This window comes from Syngnathus typhle, linkage group LG19, assembly GCF_033458585.1.
Source record: "Syngnathus typhle isolate RoL2023-S1 ecotype Sweden linkage group LG19, RoL_Styp_1.0, whole genome shotgun sequence".
In the NCBI taxonomy this organism is placed as follows: domain Eukaryota; kingdom Metazoa; phylum Chordata; class Actinopteri; order Syngnathiformes; family Syngnathidae; genus Syngnathus; species Syngnathus typhle.
Genome location: NC_083756.1, coordinates 3,405,297 through 3,432,177, shown reverse-complemented (window position 1 = coordinate 3,432,177; position 26,881 = coordinate 3,405,297). Strand labels below are relative to the sequence as shown.

At 46.7% G+C, this 26,881-nt stretch overlaps 5 protein-coding genes and 1 long non-coding RNA gene across 8 annotated transcripts; 5 read left to right on the top strand and 1 right to left on the bottom strand.

Moving 5' to 3' along the window:
• Positions 1-13: 13 nt before the first annotated feature.
• Positions 14-2,999, top strand: LOC133143997 (regulator of G-protein signaling 20-like). Its single transcript, XM_061266334.1, has 6 exons — positions 14-19; positions 178-270; positions 688-863; positions 1,567-1,650; positions 1,716-1,950; positions 2,036-2,999. Exons 1-6 carry the CDS (start codon positions 14-16, stop codon positions 2,237-2,239), a joined length of 798 nt encoding a protein of 265 aa, XP_061122318.1. The 3' UTR covers positions 2,240-2,999.
• A 437-nt stretch (positions 3,000-3,436) lies between these two features.
• On the bottom strand, positions 3,437-6,620 carry LOC133143799 (acyl-protein thioesterase 1-like). Of its 3 annotated transcripts, none has more exons than XM_061265969.1 (9): positions 6,488-6,620; positions 4,904-4,935; positions 4,680-4,745; positions 4,527-4,574; positions 4,388-4,458; positions 4,246-4,319; positions 4,067-4,168; positions 3,832-4,011; positions 3,437-3,740 (listed from the first exon to the last, which is right to left on the bottom strand). In XM_061265969.1, exons 4-9 carry the CDS (start codon positions 4,565-4,567, stop codon positions 3,681-3,683), a joined length of 528 nt encoding a protein of 175 aa, XP_061121953.1. In that variant the 5' UTR covers positions 4,568-4,574; positions 4,680-4,745; positions 4,904-4,935; positions 6,488-6,620; the 3' UTR covers positions 3,437-3,680. The 3 variants fall into 3 exon arrangements, with proteins under 3 accessions (XP_061121953.1, XP_061121952.1, XP_061121954.1); XM_061265968.1 differs by lacking the exon at positions 6,488-6,620 and adding an exon at positions 5,031-5,324; XM_061265970.1 differs by lacking the exon at positions 6,488-6,620 and adding an exon at positions 5,031-5,053 and having other exon boundaries at positions 4,842-4,935.
• Positions 5,698-7,368, top strand: mrpl15 (mitochondrial ribosomal protein L15). The gene is made up of 4 exons (XM_061265967.1): positions 5,698-5,898; positions 6,157-6,314; positions 6,522-6,687; positions 6,775-7,368. Exons 1-4 carry the CDS (start codon positions 5,794-5,796, stop codon positions 7,234-7,236), a joined length of 891 nt encoding a protein of 296 aa, XP_061121951.1. The 5' UTR covers positions 5,698-5,793; the 3' UTR covers positions 7,237-7,368.
• Positions 7,369-11,465: 4,097 nt separating this feature from the next.
• Positions 11,466-13,072, top strand: LOC133143996 (transcription factor sox-3-like). The gene is made up of 2 exons (XM_061266333.1): positions 11,466-11,757; positions 12,157-13,072. Exons 1-2 carry the CDS (start codon positions 11,466-11,468, stop codon positions 12,699-12,701), a joined length of 837 nt encoding a protein of 278 aa, XP_061122317.1. The 3' UTR covers positions 12,702-13,072.
• A 7,111-nt stretch (positions 13,073-20,183) lies between these two features.
• On the top strand, positions 20,184-22,617 carry sox17 (SRY-box transcription factor 17). Its single transcript, XM_061266257.1, has 2 exons — positions 20,184-20,759; positions 21,638-22,617. Exons 1-2 carry the CDS (start codon positions 20,441-20,443, stop codon positions 22,405-22,407), a joined length of 1,089 nt encoding a protein of 362 aa, XP_061122241.1. The 5' UTR covers positions 20,184-20,440; the 3' UTR covers positions 22,408-22,617.
• Positions 22,618-23,329: 712 nt separating this feature from the next.
• On the top strand, positions 23,330-25,734 carry LOC133143482 (uncharacterized). The gene is made up of 3 exons (XR_009710426.1): positions 23,330-23,569; positions 23,687-23,783; positions 24,610-25,734. It is a non-coding gene; the product is annotated as an uncharacterized LOC133143482 (long non-coding RNA).
• Positions 25,735-26,881: the final 1,147 nt, after the last annotated feature.

Here is a 26,881-nt window from a genome sequence, read left to right as displayed (position 1 = left end):
CAACAAGTACAGTATGAGCGTGGGTTTACTGCTCCCTGGTGGCCGCACGCTATATTGCACCCTAACGGCACATCTGGAGCGCACCCACACGTTGCATCTTTTGTTTGTATTTTAAAAGGAAATGGTCATTCTTATACAGTAGATATTTTAAATAAACGGAGAGTTTTAAAGGGACAGTACCACCCCCCCGGTTGCGCATGCGCGCCTAAATCCTGCCCTCCTCCCCGCTGCAAAAAACGGCACCTGCATTCTGGCATTCATGGTGACACAGTGAGTACATACGAGAGGGGCTTTATTTGCTATATTTTCTTCATTTATGCATGGGGGTTGAGCGGGGGTGATGTTTTTAAAGGATGATTGTATGCTTGTTTCTGGCTGGAATGGTGAGAATGAAGCATCCCAAACCAGATTTGTGTATTTGCTTGTATTTGCACGCAACTTGAATGCGCAGCACGAGCATTTCGAATGCCCGTATCGAGAGCGTTTTAAATGCAAATGCTGCTGCTTTTATATGGAAAAGTGCATGTGAGTGAGGCAGATGGATGCCGCCTTGTCGCCAGGCTGAGTGACGAAGAGGAGGCTGTATTCATTCACTGAAGGACGCGGCTGGGAGCGAGGGGGGGGGGGGTGCAGATGTGACTAATATTGCGCGGATGGTGTGTCAAGTGTGGCGTTGCTCGACTGCAGTTCACGGGCTCGGAGCGGCTGGGGATGCGCAAGAAGCAGCAGATGCAGGTGCACCAGGAAGCCGCCGCCGTCGCAGCCGCCAGCGTCCTGCACGCCCGCCACGGGATGGCTGAGGCCCCCGCCAACGCCTCCAACGCCTGCTGCTTCTGCTGGTGCTGCTGCTGCAGTTGCTCCTGGTAACTCAACAAACTAATAAAATAAAAAATAATTAATTTAAAAAAAAGGGGGGGGGGGCTGGTGCTTTCTGTGAAAAATACTAGAACCAACCATATAAAAGAATAATTCAGGCGTCGGAAACAAATGTCATTCATTAATACCATATTATTTTTTGGAATCGAATTAATTATAGTGGACTTTTTAATACAGCAAAACTTTTGTAAGAATATATAATACACATCTCCATGTTAATTTTTCAATGATTTGTCGTAAATCAATTATAATTAGTCAGGTGACTTGCGATGTAACAAAGTAACAGTTGAAAAATGGGAGGCAATAGTTGAGCAGTTGCTAGCCACTGTGCTAACAATGTTAGCATCGGTCGGCGGAAATTAATGTGTGCAAATCATTTCACAACCGCGTTTTGGAATCATGGAGTACTTACGCCCTTTGAGGGAGGCCTGAGTGATTGTTTTTGGTCCCTCGACGTGCTTCTTAATTGCTGTTCCTTCCCAAGTGGGACGGCGGACCCAATTAGAGCTGGCGTCAGGTGCTGTGTACATTTTAATGACGTGTCTTGTCACTATTAACGTGGCCTTCCCAGTGGAACGGGCCCAACGACTGTCACCATCTATTAATACGCCATCGTCCATTCCTCAATGGGAATAATGAAGGAGTGCACCCTCGACCTTCTGCATGTGTCAAACGTTTGCTTTCTTGCAGTTTAACTGTTCGAGGCGAAGACGAGACAATCCAGAGGTCCGCTTGCGATCGCAGGACGGATGCTGCAAATCACTGTGAAGACAGGTAAGTGGCACTTGGGAGGTACGCGGAGCACACGGGTTTATCTGACCTTGAACGTCATCCGAAAGCCCCAAGCCCACACTGGAGGACGCTCGATCTTGGACGACATCCTTCGAGAAGGTGATGAAGAGCCCGGCGGGGCGCGCCTGCTTCCGCCAGTTCCTGCGCACTGAGTTCAGCGAGGAGAACATGATGTTCTGGCTGGCCTGCGAGGAGCTGAAGAAGGAGACCAACAAGACAGTGGTGGAGGAGAAAGTCCGGCAAATATACGAGGACTTCATCTCCATCCTCTCGCTGAAGGAGGTAATAAGTAGCGCTCTCCCCGTCACGAACGACACAGCGACAGACGTTACGGTGGGTTAACGGACGGCTCTGGGTTGACCCGCAGGTCAGCCTGGACTCGCGCGTGCGTGACGTGATCAATCGCAACATGCTGGAGCCCACCTCGCACACCTTCGACGACGCCCAGCAGCAGATCTACACGCTGATGCAGAGAGACTCCTACCCACGCTACATCAACTCGGCCGCCTACACCGATCTGCTCACGAGCCTGGAGGATCCTCCGCCAACACCGCCGCCTCCAAAGCCATAGAAGATTCGCCGTTAGCTTTAAAAATTTAAAAAAAAAAAAAAAGGCTGCACACATCCCAATGGAGTTTCGATTGTGTGTCCCGCACCTATGGCAAGCCCTCAAATGTCTATTTTTCTACAGTGCCAGGCACTTGATATTGCACTTTTCTACTTGTTTCCAGGAGGAAGGGGCGAACGTATTTCGCTGTCCATCACGAGCCTTAAAAATATAGGCAGGTTTTATTTTGACACCCATTTAGAAGACAGGGAGTGCCTTTGGGATAAGATCTTCTACACATTTGACTTTGGTGCTTTTCAGCTCTTCTCCAGCTTATACACTGTACCTGGAAATGATGACACAGATCATTTGTATATTCTCACATAGATATACGATAGACGACTAGATATAGCACTATAATTATATCTCCAGATAGTGATAATATACCGTCCGTATATTTGGATACTGTGATATGCGTCATTTTCTACAAGGAAAGACGATGTGAAAACATGTCCGCCGCTCAAGTTGTGTGTCAGGGCAAATTTGTGTCAAAGTAGTTAAATAAAAGCACAATTATGTTTTGATGGTTATATTTTCATTCCATATCGGTGAAGAGTTTTAAGACAGTCATTTTATTCAATTTTTTGTTTCGTAAGATTGCCTGGCCTATAACGTATAATTTAACTCTCCTGTTATGTTTGTTGCTAAGGAACAGCTTTCATGTCCCAGAGTCAAGCTAACCCAAGGCATGTTTGACTATCCAAGTGTCTGGGGGGGGGGGGGGGGGGGATAAATAAATTAAACAATTTCATTAACCCTTAACTTCTTCTACTCTTCTTTTCGTCAATATTTTGTGGCTAGTGACTTGTTTTTAAACATAAAATGCATGTTAAACGTGTACAGTGTTTTGCATCCTTTAAAATCAAAACAAGAGAACCTGTCATATTAAAATAAGCCTAAACGAGACAGTTAGTAATGCAATTAAATCTAATTAACAGATGGCAAGCTAAAAGTCAATTTATTTTGGCAAGTACCGTAATTTTTGGACTATAAGTCGCGCCGGAGTATAAGTCACACCAGCCATGAAATGCCCCAAAAAGTGAAAAAAAACATATATATGTATATAAGTCGCTCCTGAGTATAAGTCGCCCCCCCACCCAAACTAACGCGACTTATAGTCCGAAAATTACGGTAGTCAAATTAGAAACAACCAAACAAACGAAAAACTAATAGGCCGTTTATTGTGCGTAAAAAGTACAGCTCGAGATAGCCCCGGTCCAGGAAATGGCTTTTAGCATCACAATCAAGCGAGTGATGTCACGCTACCATAATGTCACTCCAGGGCGGGGCGGGGTGGAGGAACCTCGTCCGGAGCGCAACGTGAAGCGGTCCCGCGCACCTCTTGCGCAGCGGAGGAGGCGTGTTTGCTGTCGTCAAGTGTCCTCGGGCCGTGTCCAACCGGAGTTCATTCGTCTCTGATGGCGGGCAGCTGCTTCTCGATGAAACGTTTAATGTCCACCATTTCCTGCGCACAAACAACATCGCTCTGTCTTACCAGGGTGATCTTTTTAAAAAATATATATGGAGGCTGGTCTCGGGTGTTATTTGGTGCAGACCTCTGGACAGGCGCTGTGCGACAGGCCAGGGTACGTCTTGAAGATGACATTGTCGGGGCCCAGAAGGCTCTTCAGCTTTTCGGCGGTGCGACTGCCGAAAGAGAACGGCACCAGCGGGTCGGCGTCGCCGTGGCACTGCAGCACGGTCACGTCCTTACTGGAGCCGCCGGCTCCCGCTACCTGCGAGAGAGCCGTTAGCGAAAGGACGCGACACGGAATAAGATGACACCCCCACCTGAGGAAAGGCATTGCGAAGGGGAAGCCAGCAGCTGAGGGCCACCACCCCGGCGAGCTTCTGTTGGCTGGTCAGAGCCGTGTAGAGCGACAGAGCGCCACCCTGAGGACAGATAATAGCAAACGCGTCAGCCCGAGGGGATTTCAAAACACGGGGAAAACACTTTTGCCCATAATGACCTGCGAGAATCCACCCAGGATGATTCGATGGGATGGAATGCCATTCTTTACTTCCTGGTCGATCATGGCTTTAACTGAGGAGAAATCAAAAGTACGTGAGTCCCTGAATGCAACACAGACATAGGGACAGGGACACACGCACGGTTGTCTGACGCTCTCTTGATGCCGGCCTCATCTTCTTGCGCTTCTGAACTCAAGCCGTAAATGTCAAACCTGAACACAACGTGTTTCTGTTTTCATGCAAATGTACATTTCAAAAACATTTATCTGCATCCACCTACCAGGAAGGCATGGACATTCGCATATTTAACGTGACAGGCATGATAGGGCTGCAAATTAAACACACAGACAAAAAATAATATTAAAATGAATGAAGTCCCATCATGAAAAATAGTGAGGAAAAAGATACTGATCATTTTGAAATGAATACATACGCATGTGGACAAATGTACTTGACGTGTGGAATCCTGATACCACTGAAGGCTTCTGCCCAGCCGTGACTGTCCAAAAAAACACAAGCAAAAACAAAACACGGCATACAACTATAAAATTAGAATTTGTGTGGATGTAAATCGTTCAAAATGTAAAAATATAACCATTTATGCAGTGGGGTTAGAGTTGTGTAGTAATGATGACAGCTGCAAACGCGGTGACCTACCCCGTGTCACCGAGGCCATGCAGGAAGATCACCTGCAAAGGTTTGGAATGACATCAATTAGGTGAAGATTGAAGCTGTTTCTCATGCAAATAATCCTGCAAGTAACCAGTCGGGATTATCGACTCACCGCCGCGGAGGCTTTGCGGGCAGCAGGCACAATGGCAGGTAGGGGCGCCGACATGTTATTACCGCACATACAACGACGCGATGTACCCGTGAAGAAGCCGCTTTTAAGGCGAAATATCGAGGCAAACCGTAAATATGATTGAAGGACGATGAGATCGCCGCTGTTTAGCGGACTGGAGAGTTTGCTTTTGACTAAATTTCGCTAAAAAAATAAAAAACACACCCTGATCGGTCAAATCTCGCACTAGTTGTACGTCAAAGTGGGCAAAGGAAGTCCCGCCTCCCCCACTTTATGATTCGCTCTGCCCGAGGAAGACCCGCAAGATTAAGGCGGTGATTGGTTCTTTAAAACGCAAATCTTTTACCTAACGGGCTTGTCAGATGATGCAACGCTTTGATGCAATTTTAAGAGTCAAACGAAACGAAATGAAATGTATGATTAGAGATTTGAAATTAATTGTTTTCAAGACCACAAATGTTTTGTGCGACTGTTCATAATAATTTAAAAAAAACAATCCGGGGCAATGCAGGCTTTGATAACTATTTGAAGGATCAAATGTCTTTTTATGATAACAGGTTTGAAAGTGAATATTCAAAGCCAGCATAGTATTTTGGTAATTTTATTTTTCAACATTGATTTCTTCCGGGTAGGATCACTTCCGATGTCTCGCCCAGCCTCATCACGTGATCCGGGTTGTCCTTGGTTACAGGCCGAGTCAAGTTTTTGCAGAGACATGTGAAGCAAATCGTGGATCAGAACAATCATGTCTTTCCCCACCAAAAGCGGCAGCAAGGCGTTTGAAGCCTTGCGGAACCTGCCGCGCCTATCGCTGGCCAACCTGAGGCCCGAGCCCGGCGCCACGAAGCTCGTAAGGTTCCATTTTGACACACCGTAAATGCAAGCTAACAAGCTAATGCTAACATGACACTCAACGTCGGCTAACTAGTTAGCATGTTAGGGCCTGTCTTGTGTGCAGGCACCATGAGTTCGATACCCGCATGACTGTTTGCATGTGTGTGTGGATATAAAACTAGTTAGCTTGGCTAATGTTAACCATGGTCTTTGACCGTCAACATGTGTTAGCTCTTGCGGCTAATGCTAACCAATATCATCACTCCTTTTTTAGGGTAAGCGTCGGGGCAGAGGGCAGCACGGCGGCAACCGGAGCGGACGAGGACACAAGGGAGAGCGGCAGCGAGGCACCCGGCCTCGACTCGGTTTCGAAGGCGGAACGACCCCTTTCTATCTGGCCATCCCCAAATACGGCTACAATGAAGGTCACAGGTAGGAGGTATTATTTTACAGTCCCTTGTGACGTATTTAAAATGAAAGGAAAAATAAATCCCAGAGGATTAGAGTTCGGGAAGATTTTCTGCAGTTCTGCCTGCTCAAAAGTTCTTCCAAAATATCTATTAAAAAAGTCTGACTAGTATTTGAAAAAATACACGGAAACTCACGTCTGCCTTCCCGTCTGCTTTTGTGCCGCTTCAGCCGGCGTCCTCAGTACCAGCCGCTGTCCCTGAGGCGCCTTCAGTACCTCATTGACTTGGGCCGAGTGGACCCTGGCCGGCCCATCGACCTGACGCAGCTGGTCAACGGGCGTGGCGTCACCGTGCAGCCGCTCAAGAAGGACTTTGGTGTGCAGTTGGTGGATGACGTACGTGCTCCAGTCGTCTCCCTCCATCATTTCACTTTTTTGAATGAGATTCCTCACAAGGTCTCGCATGCGCTTTTGTGTTTGCAGGGTGCCGAGTTGTTCTCGGCCAAAGTGAACATCGAGGTCCAGCGTGCGTCCGAGAAAGCCATCGCGGCCGTGGAGAGGAACGGCGGCGTGGTGACCAGCGCCTTCTACGACCCCATCAGTCTGGCCATCCTCATCAAACCCGTCCCCTTCTTCCAGCGCAGCCAGCCCATCCCCAAGCGCATGCTGCCCGGCGAGGAACTGCTGTGTTACTACACGGACCCCGAAAACCGTGGCTACTTGGCGCACCCCGATGACGTCCAACGAGCCCGTCTCGCCTTGGCCCTCAAGTACGGCTATGCGCTGCCAGACGTTTCCCGAGACCGACTGTTTGATGTGCTCGCTGCGCGTAAGGATGTGCGGCAGATTTTCTTTGGACTCGCCCCGGGCTGGATCGTCAACATGGCCGAGAAGAAGATCCTTAAGCCCACAGATGAGAAGCTACTGAAATACTACGCCTCCTAGTGGACGTTTTGTGTATTACGTTTGTATGTATTAGCAGTCGCTCACAAGCTCGAGTCATCAAAATAAATTGTCATCATTTGCAAGAGTTGATATTTATATAAGGTGCCAATAAAACAAGCGTGCTACTCAAAAGCTCATGTTTGCAAATGTCCTATGCAAAAAAAAATGAACGTTCTCAGTTTGAAGGGAAAACGTCACAAGCGCGACAGGTGAGCATGCAGGAAATCAAGACAAGTGGAAAGAATGAAAACAGGAAGCAGATGGCAGTGACGTGTGCCGCTTCCAACTTTTTGAATGAGTCACATGACCAACAGCAGCTGTATCCTGCATTACACATCAGGAGACAGAGCCCACAGCATGCATGTTCAAGAAATTAATAATACCAAGGAAATAAAATATTCTACACTTAGAATTGTAGCACTTTTTTCTGGCAGTGTACATTTGGGAAGGGGACATGGGCCTAATGTTTATTTGGTCGAACTGTCAGCCCGGCTATAAATACATGGCCTATTTGATGCTTCTTTATCAAAGGAAGCATATGTTTGTGTGCTCACATTGTGCTCGCACACAAAGCCAAAGCGGGCGCAAGTCCATTCGAGATTTAGTGGAAGGGAATTTCAACAGAAAAGCTCAAATTTGAGGGGTGGAGAGGAGGGGGGGGGTGACTTCTAGTGGTTAAATGTGACACTTTGGTGGCTGAGGACAAATCGAGGCTGCATCCTCACCACATCAAATAAATCCGAGGGCAGGAAAGAAAACGCCGAGTCATTGTTTACTGGCGGCCGTGCTGGCTTATCTTCAAAGCAGCAGATTCTTTGCGCTTCAAATCTCCAAATGAACGTTTTGCTTTATTTGTATTTAGTTATTTATTTTGCGACCTTTGAATCTCCGGATGTTGTTGAGATGTTGGCATTTTCTAGCCTGGTTAAATGGACAATTACAGAAATCAGAGATTTACTAAAACTCTTCTATCTATATCCTCTATCTAAAATCGCTATGAATTAATTTAATATTAGTTTTCTGCTTGTTAATTGTTACACAACTAGTTAGCAGTACCATTGGTGGCTCTTCCTACTGGTATGCAAAAGTATCACTGAATTCCAAAAAATAATTGTCCATTGATCTGATCATGGATGAATTGATGACTTGCAGCGCCTCGACTCTGGCAGTGGCGTTGGGAGGTGTCGTAAATAGTTTGTGAAGGGCGGCGACAGCAGCAATCAGCGTCCTGAAAACGACGTGGCTCTTCGCTGCACATTAATCAAATGTCTGTGTCTAACCTCTTGACACTTATCTCGTTAGAGCAGCCGGCAGACATTTTCTGCCACTAACGAACGCGAACGAGCGGGAGGATTCGTCTGGCGGCTGTCGAGGGCCACTTAATGGCGGCTCCGAGGTGGCGTCTGCACGCACGTGATGGCGGCTTGAAAAAAGAAATCCAGACGTCCTTCGTTTGCGTGTATTCTTTCCTCGAATTTGTATTTTATTTCAGGAGCTAATCTGGCATTTTTGCATTTAAATATTTCTTTTGTTTCTGAATCCCCAAATATTCACTGATTAATCCTTCAATATTTCATATAAAACAAAATTATCTGTACTAAATTGTATTGAATTAAATCCAAATCTGCAAATGTTAGAATTCAATATTTGACACACACCACTTGTAACATGTAATAGGGGGGTACTTTTTGGGTGTTTGAAGTCTGGCTCAGTCTACATTGTTAGCAGCGCTTCATCATTGTGGGGGCCCTAATGAAAGGGCGGGGGGGGCTTGTAATCCTCTCAGCTGGCCTTACGTAAGGCCGGGCAGGGCGCTGTTTACACTCCATTGGGGTGGGGTGGGGAGACCCACACTTGTGTGGGGGTGTCATAGTTGGCTGCATAGAATGCTGTCTGAGCTTTCTATGGATCATGGGCCTGCTGTGCCCATACAATGCAAAGCCCAGAAGAAGCACTATCACACCATGCAAGGAATACAGTGCTTCATTATGACACCTTCATGTCATAAGAAGGGGGGGGGTTGTGTCCAAACATTCCAAATAAGCCATAAAAGTAAAAGGAACAAGTTGATGCAGTGTGCTGGCATGCAAGCTACTGACCAGAGTCTCAAATAGACCCATGCAAGTCCCTTGGAAAAGATTAAGGCAAAAAGCGGTTGTAATGTCCAATCAAAACTCAGTGGAGATGCTCTACTCCTTTTGACTTGGCCTTCTAATCCAATCAGATAATCAATGAGTCAATTGGACTAGCAATATCATTCAACTGAAAAGGTACACGCTTGTGACGTCAGTCGGTCAGCAGGGGGCGTCGTGAGCCGAAACCAACGTTATTGTAGTCCCGCTGTGCCTAATTGAATCCATTACAAGCAGCAGCTTTGTTGCACTTTTGTGTCTTTCACAGCACATCGGAGCGTGCGTGGCCTTCAACACCGCCGATGTGGATTGGCAACCTCCAATTCTCATCGCCACCCTCCCCCACGCTTATCCCCACGCCGCGCATTTTGTCTTGATGAGCCTTGAGCACATCAAGCCTCCTCTGCCAAAGTCCAAGCTACTCGAGCTTTTGTTTAGCTGATGACGGCACGCACCTTGCAGGCACACCGTAATATGCGGGAATCGAACTTGCAGGTTTATTGACACCTTCGCCCTGACGTGCGTGACGTCAGGCGGCGAGTTTTAACCGACATCATTGCAATGCAAAGGCGCAACTCATAAGCGACTCGTCTGCAGGACAAAAGAAGCGCAGGTGCAAAATGTTGGGCAGCTTTTTGCGCAAGTGTCATGCAGGCAAGCTTTTGTTTGCCCCTAATGGAAGCTTTTTTTTGGGGTGGGGGGGGGGTGGGGGTGGGGGTAATTCACCTGCAATCATCATTCGACAATGACAGGAATGGATTGAGGGTCGGCTGTGTTCACGTATTCAACGCGCTTTTCATTCCCCGTATTTATTTAGTTTAGAATTAAACTTGGCTCATCAACATATACACGTCGTCATTAAAGTCCAACATTATTTTGAAATGACACGTTTTTATCAAATGGAAATAGAATTCAATTTTAGTTTGTTGAAAATGTTTTAAGTAAACGAATTCAAATGTATTATCAATTATTATGTTTTCAGTTTTTTTTCTAAATGGAAATAAAATCATATCACCGGTGAGGGAAGATTATGCAGTTTACACATTATACGTTTTTAAATAATTGTATTGAAAATAAATGATACAGACATTTCGAATGGCTCTCAACGAGCACTTTAAATCTTTGTTTTTCTGGCTACAAATGAAAATGAAAAGGAGAGGAGCTAGGTGAAAGAGGCCATGTTGGTTTCTCTGAGTCTGTTGTGCTTTCAAGCCACTTTTAAGGCTCAATAAAACCTTTTTTTTTAATTTTTTTTTGGTAAATTAGCGGCTCGTCTCCCCTTGCAGATGATGACTCGCCCTTCATCATCATCATGCCATCACCATCGTTCCCTTTGTGCGTGTCTATCTGCTCAAATATTTGTCAGACGCAATAAACTCGCGCCTTTCATCATCGGCGTACTCAAAAGTCATGCACGATGTAATTAGTAACCAAGCCCCCCCCCTCTCGCCCCATCCCACACACTTTGATGTACAACCATCAATACTGTCAGGCCATTGATTGGATTCCAGCGCACTTCAGCGGCAAAAGATTCGATTAATACAAAGACAAAAGGAAGGCGCCTTCATAAATAGTATTATTTAAAATTAGGCTTTAGGTTTTTTAAATTGCATAATGCAAAACAATTAAGGCGAGGAGAGAATAATGAGTACTACATCATAAAAAAAATAATTTGCATTTCAAAAGAATGCAAGTGGAAAATAAGCCGAAAAATTTTTATTTATTTTTAATATATGTTAAGAAGTGTGGTATTGGATATTTGTCGTTTTAATTTCAAATATTAAAAACGAATTGTGGGGAAAATATGTTTTTTTTTTTTGGGGGGGGGTGCTCTGTTTCATTTTAAATCGCAGTTTATGTAAAATGTGTAAAACCAAAACGCATCCTAAATAATGCCCATTTTGAGGCTGCACGCAGTCTGCGCTTTGGTCATGGGCGGGGGGGTCGCGGACGCACCTGGACTTCACACCTTTCTGCATCCCCTCCTCTCATTGGCGGAGACCCCAAATAAATTCGAGGGTCCCGTTACGGTCACCCCCGCGAAACCAAACATCCTCCGACCCGCACCCGCCCCCCCCAGCCCAGCCCCAGTACAGTATGCACCACTTGCACCCGACCGCGGACCACAGCGACGAAGCGCCCTGCAGCGCATCGGCTTGGGCGGACCCGGCAAGCCCGCGCGAGTCGCTGCACTCCGACTCGAGCCACGTTGGCAGCCCGAACACTGCTGCGGCGGCCGCCGGGACGCCCAGCAAGTGCGGAGGCCCATCGGGGCTGCAGCGCGTTCGGAGACCGCTGAACGCCTTCATCATCTGGACCAAGGAGGAGCGGCGGCGACTGGCCCAACTCAACCCCGACCTGGAGAACACCGACCTCAGCAAGATTCTCGGTGGGACACGCGCACGCGCACGGACACGCACGCCGGCGCCATCACACACACTTTACACAGGGAGGGGGCTCTCAAAGTTCAATAATTGAATGATGATGATGATGTGGTATAGTATCATTATCTTTTTAACATTAGGCCATATTTAAACATCCTGACTTAATTATAAGGATTATTATTATACATTATTATTATTTGTTTTTTAATGTTTTTATGTCAGAGTTTGTAAATGCTTTTTTAAATATAGTTTTAGCAATGACAACTGCTTATTGATTTGTTATTATTCCATTATTTTACATCCACAAAATGTAAAAGCACTATTTTTGTGTGTAAAGTATATTAAGTTCGCCTACAGAAAGGAGGCCTTGACTGGTTGTGATTGTGCGGTGGCTTTGTCTACAGGCAAGACGTGGAAGTCGATGCCGCTCTCTGAGAAGCGTCCATATATGCAGGAGGCGGAGCGTCTGCGCGTGCAACACACCATCGACTACCCCGACTACAAGTATCGCCCACGCCGCCGCAAGCAGGTGAAGAAGAGCCTCAAGATGCCCGTCGCTGAACCCGCGTCGCCGCACCGTCCCCCCTCCGGCTTGGACCTGACCTACGACCTGGCCTGCCTGCTCCACAACCAGCAGCACCAACTCCACAGCTCCTTCCCGGCCACTTATCCCGCTCGAGGCTACGCCACTGCTCCCTTTTTCCCGGAAGCTTTGCGGGAGCCCTACCCGAGCGAGCCTCACCTGCGTTTCGGGGGGCAGCGCCGAGCCGAGCAGGCCGAGTCTAGGTTCTTTGGTGGGCCCTCCCTGGACGTCTACCTGGAGCGGGTGCAGCTAGACACGCTGTACGATCTGGACCGCAGCGAGTTCGAACAGTACCTGGGCCCGCCGGGGCCCCTTGGGTCTGAGGCGGATCCTGGCTGCTATCGCAGACAACGCTCGCTCACCTGAACAACACAAAATATTGCACGTTCATTCAGGTCTGCACAGACATCCTTTGTGGGAGGGGGAGGGCAGCTGCTCCACCCGTCACCAAATTATTCAGATGTTAAAACTGTTCGCGTAACAAAAACTCTTGTTGGGTCACCTTTAGCCCTCGTCTTAAGGTTGTGAGAAAAATAGTAGTAGAAATATTTAACTTGTGTTCTTTTGTGTTGATACAATCAACGCAGTCAATTACCCTGTTGACGAGGTGAACGGAAGCTAGAGTGGATCAAAAGTCTACACACCCCTGATGAAATGGGTTAGGGTACGGTTAGGGTCCAGCGAGGGCCACAATTCTCAAGTAAATAAATATGGTATTTAAAAAAACTTTTTTTGTAATCCTGTCCACATTGTGTGTTCGTTTGTTTTTTTAAATCTTTTTTTGCATGTGTTCCAATAAATAAGATTGAATTCAACTGACAACTTGTGTTTAAACTTGTTGCTGAGCGGGAAATGGGGGGGTGCCTGTGGGGCATAAACATCCCAACTTCCTGTTTCATTTCATTTCACAAAGGCGCTAAAAATATGACCCACCCCCCCCAAAAAAGTCAACCTATATCCAAGCTGACACATGTTTAGTTTTAGGGGAATGTTTAGGTGCCTGCCCCACAGTTATTAATAATAATTTAATTTATCTGCACTGCGCCCATATGAAGCACAAATTAAGTTTTTTAAAACGAGTGACGGGGCACTTAGCTGTCTCTCAGCGCTAGCCGACACCGAACGGGGCAGAGGAATTCTTGGCTAAACATTCCCGCTTGGAGATTAGGACGCAAAAAATGCCACCTAGGCACGTCCAATATCGACAGGAGGCGAAAGGCCGGTTTGTGTTGAAAATAGATTTCACATTCTTGAGCTTTGCCACAATTAGCTGCCCGCCAAGTCCCGGGGTCACTTCCTGCACCGGCCAACTTGGAGGTGCGGCCCGAAGATAACGCTCATCCCACTTTTCTCCCGAGGAAGCGGCGACAGGAAGCTCTCCGACTTAAAGTGAAAGAAACGGGCTGGAAGGTCGTGTGACATGATGTCAGCGAGCACAGGTTGAGCACCACCTGGCTCGCAGAAGCCTGACAACATGAAAGGTGGCAGCTCACCTCATTTCCACACAAGTGCTACTGTGTGTGTGTGTCAGCTTACAATTTGAATCTCGTAATGTCCTGACTTCTTTCTAAAAGCGTAATGACTCATGTTTTGTTGTTTTTAGACGTTCAGGGTGTCGCTATTGAATCGTCGGGACTTTCGGCGGTGTAATTTATCAACTTTTTGGCGGTGTCAGGCTTCAACTTCCCTCTGAGGTTTTTTTTTGCGGCGTGGACACAATTCCCCCATGCGACATAAGAAAACGTAAGGAAGGGGCGCGTATGGCTACGACCCCCCTGCCCCCTGTCCTGTAATCACCAACGACGTACACACAAGCAGTTTTCCAGATCGGCCTTCCTGTCCTTCCAGCTGCGAGTAGCACAGGAAGAATAACACAAGTAGCAGAATGTGGCCTTCTGCAAACACAAGGCGCTTAATGCTCATAAAGAAAGAAGTTAAAAGGCGGCCGACCTTCCTCAACACCCCCGCGCGCTCAACAATAAGCTGCCAATCAGGCTGCACATACGCTCATGTTACGTTCACTCACTTGTTGCTTTTTCTAACCGCACATCTTGCACTAGTACAAAAACTTACAAGAGTAATTAAGACAGAAAAGTATGTTGCAGATGATGTTTGTGTAGCGGGTTTGAACTTCAGTTTCCTATTGGTGGCCTGATGTTCCATACGTGTTTCATTGCTTCCTCCTTCCTGCGTGGTCTTCACTTTCCCAGGTTCAGGCTCAGAGGAGCCGCGGGGACGAGGTGGACCGGGAATGACTCGGGGGGTCCGGCCTCCCATTGTATGTGTGCGTTTGCTCAGCACGGGAGCGCAAGGACGGCGGGCCAACATGAATACAATAGGCTCATATTTATTTACTGCTTAGCGACGGCCAGGGGGAACACCCCCTCCACTGCTCCCCCCCCCCACCCCGCCTAATAACTGATAGTGAGTTGACAGTAATGGAGCTCTCATAAAGATGACAGAGGGCAAGCGGAGGCCAAGCTCTCAGGCCGGACCAGATTGGGCATTAACATTTTTGTTAGTGTCTGTTTTGATTTGTAATGCACGAGTGGTCCAGCAGGGGGCAGTCTTCTTCTCTACGCTCACCAAGCGGGAGGCAAAAATTAACCAACGTCACGGTGAATTTGTACTCACATTGGCGCAAAGTGTCTCACACTGCCGCTCTTGTGCGTCTCCTCCGTGTGACCTACATGAACAAGAGAGAGAAATTAATTTCCCCACAGCTATTATGACGCATAATGATGCGGGCGTAATTGTAAAAGCCGGCCTGAGGTTTGAGTGGCTTTCACTCGCAACGCAAAAGATTAGCGGAGGATTAAAAGGTCTAAAATAGAGAAAGCCTTTTGTAGATTGATTAAAAATGGTGAGAGGTGTCCACAGTATTGGAAAGACCAAAATGATATTGTGTGTGTGTGAGTGTATGTGTGTGTGTGCTACGAGGCCCAGATTTGTAAAGTAAATCAAAGCACACAATTTCCTGCGCTGCGAGGAAAACCCCCAACAGGAGAATGAGTGGATAACGTCGCTGCGTTTGCCCACGCCTTCCTGCCGCACACTGAAAAGAAAAGGAAACAAAAAAAAAAAAAACACTGAGATTTATTGTTCTTCCACAGGCTGCCAAGGGGCCGACCTTTTGATTTGAGACTGCAGGGATTTGGGCTCCTGGAGCTCGCTGGCGCTCTTTGGATGGAATACGCAATGTCAAAGTGTCGGTGCAGATGCGCGTACTTTTGCGCCACACGTCGTTTACGTCTGACGTTTTTTTTTTTTGCGACACTACGCGTGCAACTCGCGTCGTGACGTCACATCGACGGTTTGTAGCGGCTCACAGAATATGATGCCATGTGATTTCCTTTCCGGGCAGGCGGGAGGACCTGAGCTCTGCTGCGAAGCGCAGAGGGAAGCTGCCGTCCGAGTGGGGAACTGTCACAAATTGCGCACGCACACGCAAAATGACACAACTAAATCCACCTTCTCCAAAGGCAACCTTTTGTCTTTCATTAAATTTTTGTTCTGTTTTCACAGCATTTCTCATGTGTGTATTTTTTGCACCTGTACATTTAGGATTGATACTATCACGCAATCTCAAAGTAAGCGTTTGAAATTTTTTTGGTTCCAACGGGGAAGCCGACTGCTTTGGACTTGAGAGTTTCCACTGTTTGTTTTAGGTTCCTTTATCAAAGCGGTCACCCAGAGAGCCTATTTACTGATGCCATTGTGTGGAAACGAAGACGGCGGGGCACCTCGGACGCTGACGGTGACGCCAAACAGGTTCAAACTTAACCTGTCAGAGAATGGATGTATGAAATCGATCCTAAAAATAAGAAAGGTGAAGAAAGGTGAAAATGAAGCTCTCACACCTCGGCTTGCCGGGCCTGGTTCATCCCGTCTACTCGAGGACAGAGTTCATCTTGAATTAGCCTAAAAGAGAACAAAAGCAGAAGTTGACAATCAAACGGGTTTCCAACCTATCTCGACGCGTAAGGGGAACAACGCCAAGGAGGAAGCATTCACAACACACACACACGAACACAAACGTACAGTGTGCATTTCCTCTATAAAAGCACAGCTGTGGGAAAAATAAGATTCTTTCTTCACTTGAAGGTGATTACATCATCCTCATCAAGTGTGTGTGTATGTTTGTTCCTAGCTAGCTAGCAATCTCATAAGCTAGCTAACAAACTGATGTTTTTGAAAAAGATCACAAGACGGGAGTGGTGTGGGGGGGTTCCTTGCTCTTGTGGAAATGCATGCGATGGGCTTCGCACCTCCACCTTTCGCAAGTGTGCTAGCGCAGACAGGCTGCAGTTCCTATTTCTTGCGTATTCTAATTAAACCAACCGTTGGGATTCACTATTGAAAGTACACAAAAACAGTTGTGCAATGTCAAATGTGTCATTTTTCATTTGGCTGACTGATTAGATAACTAAACAGTAGATAACTAGTTCATGAACTAAATAATTTGAAAACAATCATATAATACTACAATAACATTGTTTTGAAAGACATACCCCAAGTTTCAGCACATCAAATCTAAGCTACCGCTAATGCTAGCAAAGTAGCTTGCAAAAAAAAAAAAAAAAGAATATCTCCAAAAAATAATACGTTGTGTGGACATGGCCTTCAAGGCTTATGGAGCATCGATCCGGATTCTTTCAGATCAAACCCACGCTATCGATGGTTAGCACGCTATTGATGGTTAGCACGTTTGTGGGCTATCTCCATGTTTGGTCACCTTAGCGTGGCGCGCACGAAAGGGCGACAAATCAATGGACACGCAGATTGCTGCTCACAAAGGCTGGACTGTTTCTCGCCTGGTTAAATCAATTGATTAGCAATGATTGGTCGCTGGCTAATTGATCGAGTGTCAAAGTCAAAGCGGCTCGCGGACTTGACCTGAGGGGTCGGACGCAGGTCAGGTTATTTGTTATTAAACACAATCACAACACTTGTTAGCAACATCATTCTCACTTGACTTTGTCAGCACAAAGGCCAACGCGACAATTGTGTTAGTGCTAAATGACTTTTTTTTTCTTTGCATTCTGCCTTTGATGCTGGAAAAGACAATTTATGATGAATTTTGCTCATAAATGGCAGAATTTTCTTTTTGCTCAAGTTATATGCATCAAGGTTTGATTTTTGAAAAAATAAATTGAACAAAGTACTTGCAAAGAGCTCACAGATGTTTGAGACTGAAAGTGTCAAGGCCAGATTTTATTTTTTACCAAGAAAAGAAAAGGGGTCGTCCTAAAATAGACGGCAGGTCTTATCAGTTTGTAACCGGTCGCAGCGCAGTTTGAAACAATGCACGGCGAGGCGCGATGGCAGTCGCAGTTGGCCCGGCCGGCCTCATAATGCCAGCGACCTGTCAAGGAGCTCCGAGAACAGGAAGCACGGGCGAGCTCTGTCCTTATGGATAAAGTCATAAAATGATAAACACGCTCTTCAATTAGGCTTGGTTGTCCAGCACAATGAGTCGTCTCCGGTGGGTGGAGGGATGTGGTGAAATGCTAATTCCACTGACTTGGATTGTGGTAATTACTCAACTAGGTGTTTTCATGCACAATTAACAATCTTTTTTTTTCTTCTCTCTTTTCAGCATGTGCCTTGTTATCACATGACACCAATTGGGGAGCAGCAAAAGTTGGCACATCCTCACAGTGGCAGTGCTAATTGTCGCCATTGCTAAACAGCATGTGATGATGCTGACAATTGTGTCAGAAGAAGCGGGATGAGGTGAGGCAGATTTTTTTTTATTTTTTTTATTCAAAGACAAATTGCAAGAAAAAAATAACCACTAGCAGATATATTGCATGTTAATCAAATTCAAAATAGCTAATAAGCTATTTAGCTAACTAACTTGACAGCACGTTAGAAAATGCTAATAGTTAGCAAGTAAAGCTAAAAAATATTTTCCACATTTCTCCCCACCCGTCTAGGAAACACAAAGAACTTTTATCGGAATTTTTGGTAGGGTAAAAAAAAAAAGTGTTTTGTGGATCCCCGAGATATCCTTGCCCCCCCCAGGCCCTCCCAAGGAAAATAAAATTGATTTGCAGCCGACAGTGAAATGAAACAAAACTTTTCTGACAATTCATATGAAAGGTGTTAATTCTATTCCGGGAATGTTTTCGCTCCTCTTTTTTGTCACCTGCTGTGCTGAATAACCCGAACCCCCACCCGATACACCACCTCCCCGCCTCCAATACACCTAGAAGCCCCCCTCTTCCCAAGAGCAGGTGTTGAGGAGGGAGGACGTGGAGGTCTAATCAGACAATCAGAACACTTCCTATCTAAGGGCCTGATAGTGACACACGTCTGCTTGCTGCAAACAATGCATGCAAAAAAATTAAATGACACTCTGTGGAACAGAGCAGACCTGCGCCAAGGCACAGCCAGTCTCTCTTGGTCTGCATACAGTGGTTTTCACAAACTGCAATGTTGATGTATGATGAGGTCATTGAATGTCATAGTTTAAAAAATGAATAATATAGAAGGGAATAATCTAGAATTCATCCAGTTGGTATCAAGTACAAAAAGGGCCATGAAGTCTTTATTGGCTGCATTGTTTGTGAGCACATGCGGGATAAGGCCGGTGTCCTAACATAAATAAGCCAGCCGCCCGTGCGACACTAATGCTAACGCTGGTGCGCATTGTGCGATCCCCAGAAGGCCACCCGCGGCCATTAGCGAGACCGGCGGCCCGCCCGGCGCTCCGCATACCGCCCCCCCCCTCGCTTTGTGCGAGGCGGACAGCTTGTGCCGCCGCGCCAAGGACAGGAAGCGCTCGCCGAGGGGACAGGAAGTGCTCACCGCCGCCGGTGGCCGAGGCCTGGAACTGAGATAATGCTATTGTGTAAGCAAGCCCGCTTGACCTCTCCCCGGAGGGCTCTCCCGTCCAGAAGCTGGCGTCGAGAGGACCTGGCCCCCGCCCTGCCGCAGACTCCCCAGGCACGGGGCGTAGCGATGGGAGGCGCTCCTGCCGCGAGCCTGACTGCGAGCTTCACCTTAGCGGAGGAAATGTGGCCAGACTTTATGACTTCGCCAATCGAATGAAGGCACGTCCCACGCCCAGACGTTCCCACAGACACCCGCACGCCGCGTCTCGCTGCTAAAATGGACGATGACAGCATCGGCGATCCACGCCAACCTCTAGTTCGCATCGCCCGGGGTCGCCCTGTCCCTCGTATTTCTGTCAACCCTTTTTGATGCGGGTAAAGCGGAGAGAAAAGGGGCTGCCGGCGCCGATAAGAACGCAACAAACGTGCTTTTGCTGAACCAACAAACAGTGTCGGAGAGATCGGCGCTGTGTGCGGTGGTGTGCCACTTTAACCCCTCGCTGGAGAGGAAGGACACCAGAGTTCAAGTCTAAAGAATGCTATGTACACACGCATAGACACACGCGCACACACATGTTGATTTGAATCGCAGCAACAATAGTTAGTTGCTTTGCAGCTAGAATTTTTTTTTAAATAGAGCAATAGTCTAGTTGTTGATGTCAATGTCCCAGAAAGCTAGGTCAAATTGACCCGAGCCTTTTTTGGGCCAAATTGGTTTATTTTAAAGCCAACACGAATGGATACTTTTGATAGAGCAAAGTGAAAGTGAACAAAACGCAGCAGGAAGAGTCATCAGCATTGCATTTTATAACAATTGCAAATATTTTGGTGATTTCACGGAATCCTATGTGAGGGTCAAAAATATTAAGAATGGCTCCTGTTAATACAACTTTTCCTATTTTCTCAAACTTTATTTCACAATCTTATTTCACATTTAAACTTGAATTACATGACTTTTAAGTTAACGTGTGACGTTTTCAAATAAACGCGAGGTATTTAAGCGTAACCTTCCAAATAAGGTCAAAAGGAGGCAACTTTGAGACACCTTGGCGAGTTAAAACCACGCCCCTCCCGCGTGCTGATTGGCTCAGCGCGTTTCTAAATAAGGCCAACACGCACGCGGAGTCGGTGCGCTTCCCAGCAGCGTCCCTATGGAGGAGACGAAAGAACTGTAAAGTCCCCAAAAGAAGATTGGCTGCGATATTTTTGCATTTTCTTTTGTTTGGATTTCAACGCTTTTGGTGCAAAAGGTGTGGAGAAAAAGAGATGAGCAGTCCCGATGCGGGCTACGCCAGCGACGATCAGAACCAGGCAAGGTGCGCGATGTCAGTAATGATGCCTGGGATGAGACACTGCCAGTGGGCCGCCGAGCCCCTCAGCCCCCTCGGGGAGCCCAAAACTAAGAGCGAGGCGGCGGTGGCCGCTGGGGGCGCGGCCGCGGGCAACCAGCAGCCGAGTCGCGGCAAGAGCGAGCCCAGGATCCGGCGCCCCATGAACGCCTTCATGGTGTGGGCGAAAGACGAGCGCAAGCGGCTGGCGCAGCAGAACCCGGACCTGCACAACGCCGAACTCAGCAAAATGCTCGGTCAGTCACACTTACTCGTCGTAGCCACTCCGCGCGTTTATTTGACTTCATTAAAGGAGGGTTTGTGCTATTTTATCCGGTTGCTTCCATTGCCTTTGGTTTATTCCAGTCAAAGACTAGAAAGTGATTTTATAGAATGCGCGTTACTGTAAAATTAGGTTTGAATGCAAATATTACATTTGTTCTATTGAAACAGAAGTACCATTTATTGTACAAAAGTTCGTGTCATAAAATATATGAAACGGTTTTTAAGTTAATTTTAGTTAATTTATTCTATGGTTAAACATTTCAAATGTAATATTAGGATTATTCATGGAAGTTTGCGTGGAAACGTTATTTCTATTTTGCTTGAATATCTTTGAGGGAGTGCTATTACAACATTAGAACATATTTGATTTTTTTTTTTTTTTTTACATATTGTATATAATTAATGTTTTTACACGAATGTTCTACTTCTCAAACGTTCACTTTCATGTCATCTAACAGAGAGTCCAGACTTGTCATTTTTTTTGCATTTATATCATTAAAAGGCATGAATAAGGTTAGAAGACAATTAAAAAAAATCTGATTTCTTTAAGTCAAACCTCATGGTGCGGACTTAAGCACTGTGTTCAGATCGCATATTTCACATCATTGTCTGACTTCAATATTGGTAAAAAAAAAAAAAAGTCTGACGACAAGCACATTCTCAGCCGACCTGCCGTCAGCCTCAACTTAAAGGGCTAAAACACATTTCCGAAACTCGAATTACGTATTAACGTGGTCGTTTCGCCTGCTAGCTTTTCTCAAGCGGTGATCACGGCTAGCAGGAAGCTGACACCTGCTGAACACGCATGAAGCTTTGTTCACAACTTTGTGGCCTTTTGTTTTGTGTGCAGGCAAATCGTGGAAGTCACTACCGGCGCCGGACAAGCAGCCGTTCGTGGAGGAGGCAGAACGTCTGCGAGTTCAACACATGCAGGACCACCCCAACTACAAGTACCGGCCCCGCAGGCGTAAGCAGGTCAAGCGGATTAAGCGGCTGGACTCGGGCTTCCTGCTGCATGGAGCTTCTGAGCAGCGGGCGCTCGGGGACGGGGCGGGGGGGCCGGCCTACCACGAGCACGCCGGGTTCCCGCCGATCCCTCAGCAGCATCATCATCAGCCGCCCCTGGGTCACTACCGCTCGGACCACCTCGGGGGCCCCTCCTACGAGAGCTACAGCCTCCCCACGCCAGACACCTCGCCCCTGGATGCCGTGGACGCCGACTCCATGTTCTTTCCGCCCCAAGAGGACTGCCACATGATGTACGCCTACCACCCACAGGGCAGCGACTACCAGCACCAGGAGCCCCTCCTCCAGCACCAGCAGCAGCACCCTGCTTCCTATGTGGGGTGCCCCAACCCCTTGACGGTCTACTACGGTCACGCCAAGCGACACCCCGGGGCTGGGCAGCTGTCGCCGCCGCCCGACTGCCAGCCGCATGCCGCGGCCGACAACACCGAGCTGCTCTCCGAGGTGGACCGAAGTGAGTTTGAGCAGTACCTGGGCTCGTCGGCGTACGGGGTCCCGCATGAGGCCGGATCACAGGGACCCGAGGGCCTCATATCGTCCGTGCTGTCGGACGCCAGTACCGCCGTCTACTACTGCAGCTATAACAACTCCTAAAACCTCGGCGCTATGTTGGACATTTCGACGCAACTCCGAGGCCAGACTACTGAAGGACATTTTTTTTTTTTTTTTAGCAAACACTGTTTTTGATTTGATTGCTCGCTCGCGCAGGGATCTCAAGTAATTTTGTACAGTCACTATTTCAGTCTTTTTTTTTTTTTTAATACTTTTGCACTTTTGAGTAATAAATTTTTGCAAACAAATCAACACCTGTCTGCTTTTATTGCGTTTGAGATAGGAGGCACTTGTCAGTCTGTGCTTGGGTTACAAAATATTTTTTTTCGCCTTGTCCTTTGACAAAATGTGTTTGACTTCCTTCTGGGATGTTATCCCACATTCTCCATTTTACACTTGTTTATTTTTCATCCAGCTCAGTCAGCGCTCTCACCTGGAAGCCCGGTGCGGGAGGGAGGGAGGGAGACCTGACCCCGGCCGGCTTCCTGGCCCGGTAGCTTCCAGGGCTAACCTCCGTGTGCGCGCGTGAGCGTGAGCTACACACGGCGCCTTGTTGTGGCAGCACGAGAGGGCAGTTTACACGGCGGGGGAAATCCTGTCTGTACATGATGTCGTTATTGACACTGTGGGTCAGCACCGAGACTGGCGAACAACTTACGTTCATTTTGATGCCTTTGTTTTTGTTTTCTCGTCGCCAAGGCCTAGGCCTCATACAACTACTATTGCTCATTTCAAACCGGCTTGTTATCTCTTGTATTGGATTTGGTGTATCTCTAGATGACAATGTCCCATTCTAAAATTAGCTATTCCTCCTGGTTTGGAAGGAAGAGGCTCTCCGCCCTGACCTGCAGCTCCCCTTTTAGCTCTTTGGAGGAAACATGTGGCAGAGTTGCGTGCATGTGCACGCCTCCTAGTTGGCCCCGGGGCCATGGAGGAGAATCCCTTCTAATTGCCATGAATGCGTTTCAATTGGGGCTGCGGCTTGATCCTGCCTGTTGTTGCAGCTATCGGCTGCATAACAAGAGGCTCAGAGCCCTGACCCCCCCCCACCTGCACCCCCAGGCCAGGGCAACGTGGGTGGGGGTCACCTGCATTAGCGAGCATTGACGTAATTGATTTTAACGGGATTATTTTTGCATCGTCCTACAACCAGAGCAGAACGGCAGCGACTGAAAATGACGCCCTGGGCCGATTGCGATCTCAGGTAGTTGCTTTTATTTATTGATCCTTCTGCAGTTCAAAGCTGCAACATCAGCTTTTTATTTGTGTTTTACTTCTTTTAGCCCCTCCCCTTCTATGTCTTTTTTTTATATCTCTGCAGTGCTCATTGCTCATAAGCAGAAGAAGTGTCGCAGTGGGGTGCAAAACTCTTCTGAGCTGCAGAATCCGAGCATGAACGTGTTTGTACATTTTGTAAGGTGTGTGTACAGAAGATGGGGGCGGAGCTTATGTACTGCAGAAAAAATTGGGAGGTCCAAGATTTAAAAGTTTAACAAGACTGACATACAGGAAGTCAAGATTTCTTTTTTTCTATGGGGGGGTGTCACGGAATCCTAAAATATGATGTGTGTGTGTGGCGAACGCTAAAAGTTCAGTAGCTGGAAAGATGGGAGAAAAAATAAACTAGCTCATGCTACCTGTTTGATTTAGCATGGCAGGCATATTTTGGAAGATATTTTTACGCAGGCACACGTGTGATGGAATCGGGAGGAAAATAAACGATGGAGTCAGCGTGTGCGTGTGACTAAATTTAGCGAGCATCACAAGCGTACGCGGGTACGCGGCCGACACCATAAAAGCGACGGTCGGGGCGGCATGCGTGCGGATTAGCGAGCCCCTTTGGACGCGGCCCTCCCTCGACTGCAGCTGTCCCAAAAGGCCGCTTGTGCAATCTACTATCAATGACTTAATCAGCTAACACCCGCCCGCGCACCCCCCCAAGCCCGTCACTTGCTGACCTTTCAAACATCTTTCCATTTGCTTTTCATAAGCAAGCTAGCTTCCTAATACGCACCATTTGTTATTCATCAGTAACTGGTTGGACGCACTCCCTCGCTCCACGGCCCGCTCCCTAAAACATCCCATCATTTTGATGGTATGTTTTTTTTTCAGCACAAAGATGAACTTTTAAACATAAGACTGCAGCCCTGAGCTTTTTTTTTTCTTTTTAAAAAAACTAATATGATGGTTTTGCTAAAGTAGCAAAAAATGTGTTGAGGTTTTTGTTTTGTTTTTCTCCCGCAGCAAAGAGACAGAACCATTTTTCATTTTTCTGGAGGGCGGCTGGCCTGGAGCCGGCGCAGCAGCAGGCCGCCAGGGATCCGCTTCTCAATCCCCCCGTGGCATTCGGGACAATTTTTAGCCGGCGTCCATAAGCGAACAAGCGAGCAAGTCAGATGATGACATCAGCTTCCTGCGCCGCCGCCCCGCTTCGCTGGCTGATCGCACTCCCAGCCAGCGCACCACCTTCTCGTTTGAAGGCGGACGCCGGCCGAGACCAAACAATGGGCGTGACTCAGCCGCGGGAAAAGGAAGACCATCACTCACAAGAGTGAATCAGGAGTCAAGGACATGGAGAGGGGGACACCTCACCCATACAAATAAAAAAAATAAATAAAATAAAACTAACTACTACAAGCACATCGACGCGAGAAAGAGTTGGCATTATATATGTATCATATAACATTTCATTCATGTGGTGCAAAGATGTACTGTAAAATTCAGGCATTTGAAACATAGAACAAAAGTGTCACTCAAGTGGAATACAGTAATCCCTCGTTTATCGCGGATAATTGGTTCCAAAAACCACCTATGATAAGTGAAATCCGCGAGTTAGCGGAAAGATGCTAATTCGCGATCGTGCTAAGACGCGAAAACGGACTTCTAAAGGAATGAGCAATACTACATTGTCCTATAGGTTAGACACGTTTCCTCAATTTAGAAGTTTTATTTTGACTTTTATTTTAATTTGGAAAAAAATCCGCGATGTAGTGAAGCCGCGATAAACAAAACGCGAAGTAGCGAGGGATCACTGGTAATGCATATTTCACATCTAACATGTAAAATGGCAATTTAATTAAAGCACTTGAGATGTAAGTAATGTATAATTGTTAAAGTAAGTTATGTGTATTGAATATTTAATAGAGGTGGAATTAACAATGTGGGATTTATAGTATATCGACTGAATTTGTCAACAAGGTCTAAATAATGTAAGTAATCAATTTGTATAATATCGATTTGGATTTTATCACGGGTCAGTGTTATTGATAAGAATTTGACAAACTTATTTGACAAAGAATCAATGTCTTTTGTGGATTTGAGGGGAAACACCCTACCCATGAGAAAATGAGACAAATGGGTACTACGCTGGATGCGTGTCTGTGTGTCTGTGTGTTGTGTCGCACCTGTCTCCACTTCCACTTGACATGCATGAAAGACGGTATGGGAACATCCTGTCATCGTGCGTGTCCGACAGGAAGCGCTGCCCTGTGAAATTCACCCCCCCGACCTTTTTATGATGGTTGGTAGCACTTCCCCCTAAAAACAAAAAGAGACGTTGAATGTCGGGCTTGTACTTGCAAAAAGCACCACTAGGGGGCAGCTGAGCTACAGAGTAGTGACCTCACAAGAGCATTCATTGCAAAGGAAATAATGTAAAATCCATTTTCAATGCGCCACAACTTTATCGTTGCATTAATTGTTTCTAGTTAAGTAATTTTATGTTGACTTGAAATATATTTAGTGTATTTACAGTGTATTTTAAACAAAAAGTAACATTTTTCCCCCTCTTTTTCTTTAACTATAGCATGAGATAGTTAAAATATGATTAACTGTAAAGAATGAAATAATTTGTGCATCATGATCGTCCCGTAGCCACTGTGCAGGCCCTTCTGCTGTGCGCACTTTGGCCACAAGGTGGCGGGGTAATACAGACGAACTTTTTTTGGGAGGGCGGGATCTTCACTATGTTACTGGTTCATGAGGGTGTGCACACTTGTGCAACCACATTATTTCAGTTATTTATTTTTACTTCTTTTGAAAAGATTCTGGGGACCTATACACGTAACACTTTTTGAAACTAGTTGGCTTGGTTTCATTTTTTTTTTTTTTAAACTTGCATTTACACAGGGGTGTGTTGACATTTTATAGGCCTCACACGTGTCACTTGCTCTTTGTTCAGCCGTCTTTTTTTTAAACATAATAAATCTGACACAAGGGTGGAAATCCCTCAATAAAACCCGAGGTGGGGACAAGTGTAAAGCTTGTGAAGGGAATGGCCGCCTAATTGAATGATGGTGTGCTCGGTGGAGAAGTGCTGAGCGATTTACGGCAAGCTTAGCTTGTGTAAATAAAGCTTGGAAAAACACAAGCTTGGGCACTGAGTCAAATATTTCATAATCAGAATACTAATAAAGCGAATGGTCGCCGTGCTGCAGCAAGGCTTCTAATTGAATTTTGGGAAATCACTGGAGGAATGTGGAGCCCGGAGAAGACGGCAGCGGCTGCCGCTGCGGCT

Coding starts and splice junctions, on each gene's coding strand:
- LOC133143997 (XM_061266334.1), top strand. Junction 271..687: donor CTGGCATTCATGGTGACACA/GTGAGTACATAC, acceptor GCTCGACTGCAG/TTCACGGGCTCGGAGCGGCT. Junction 864..1,566: donor TGCTGCTGCAGTTGCTCCTG/GTAACTCAACAA, acceptor GCTTTCTTGCAG/TTTAACTGTTCGAGGCGAAG.
- LOC133143799 (XM_061265968.1), bottom strand. CDS start 5,099: ATGTGCGGTAATAACATGTCGGCGCCCCTACCTGCCATTGTGCCTGCT. Junction 4,746..4,903: donor CATGGCCTCGGTGACACGGG/GTAGGTCACCGC, acceptor TTTTTTGGACAG/TCACGGCTGGGCAGAAGCCT. Junction 4,320..4,387: donor CAAGAGAGCGTCAGACAACC/GTGCGTGTGTCC, acceptor ATTTCTCCTCAG/TTAAAGCCATGATCGACCAG.
- mrpl15 (XM_061265967.1), top strand. CDS start 5,794: ATGTCTTTCCCCACCAAAAGCGGCAGCAAGGCGTTTGAAGCCTTGCGG. Junction 6,315..6,521: donor GGCTACAATGAAGGTCACAG/GTAGGAGGTATT, acceptor GTGCCGCTTCAG/CCGGCGTCCTCAGTACCAGC. Junction 6,688..6,774: donor GTGTGCAGTTGGTGGATGAC/GTACGTGCTCCA, acceptor TTGTGTTTGCAG/GGTGCCGAGTTGTTCTCGGC.
- LOC133143996 (XM_061266333.1), top strand. CDS start 11,466: ATGCACCACTTGCACCCGACCGCGGACCACAGCGACGAAGCGCCCTGC. Junction 11,758..12,156: donor CGACCTCAGCAAGATTCTCG/GTGGGACACGCG, acceptor CTTTGTCTACAG/GCAAGACGTGGAAGTCGATG.
- sox17 (XM_061266257.1), top strand. CDS start 20,441: ATGAGCAGTCCCGATGCGGGCTACGCCAGCGACGATCAGAACCAGGCA. Junction 20,760..21,637: donor CGAACTCAGCAAAATGCTCG/GTCAGTCACACT, acceptor TTTTGTGTGCAG/GCAAATCGTGGAAGTCACTA.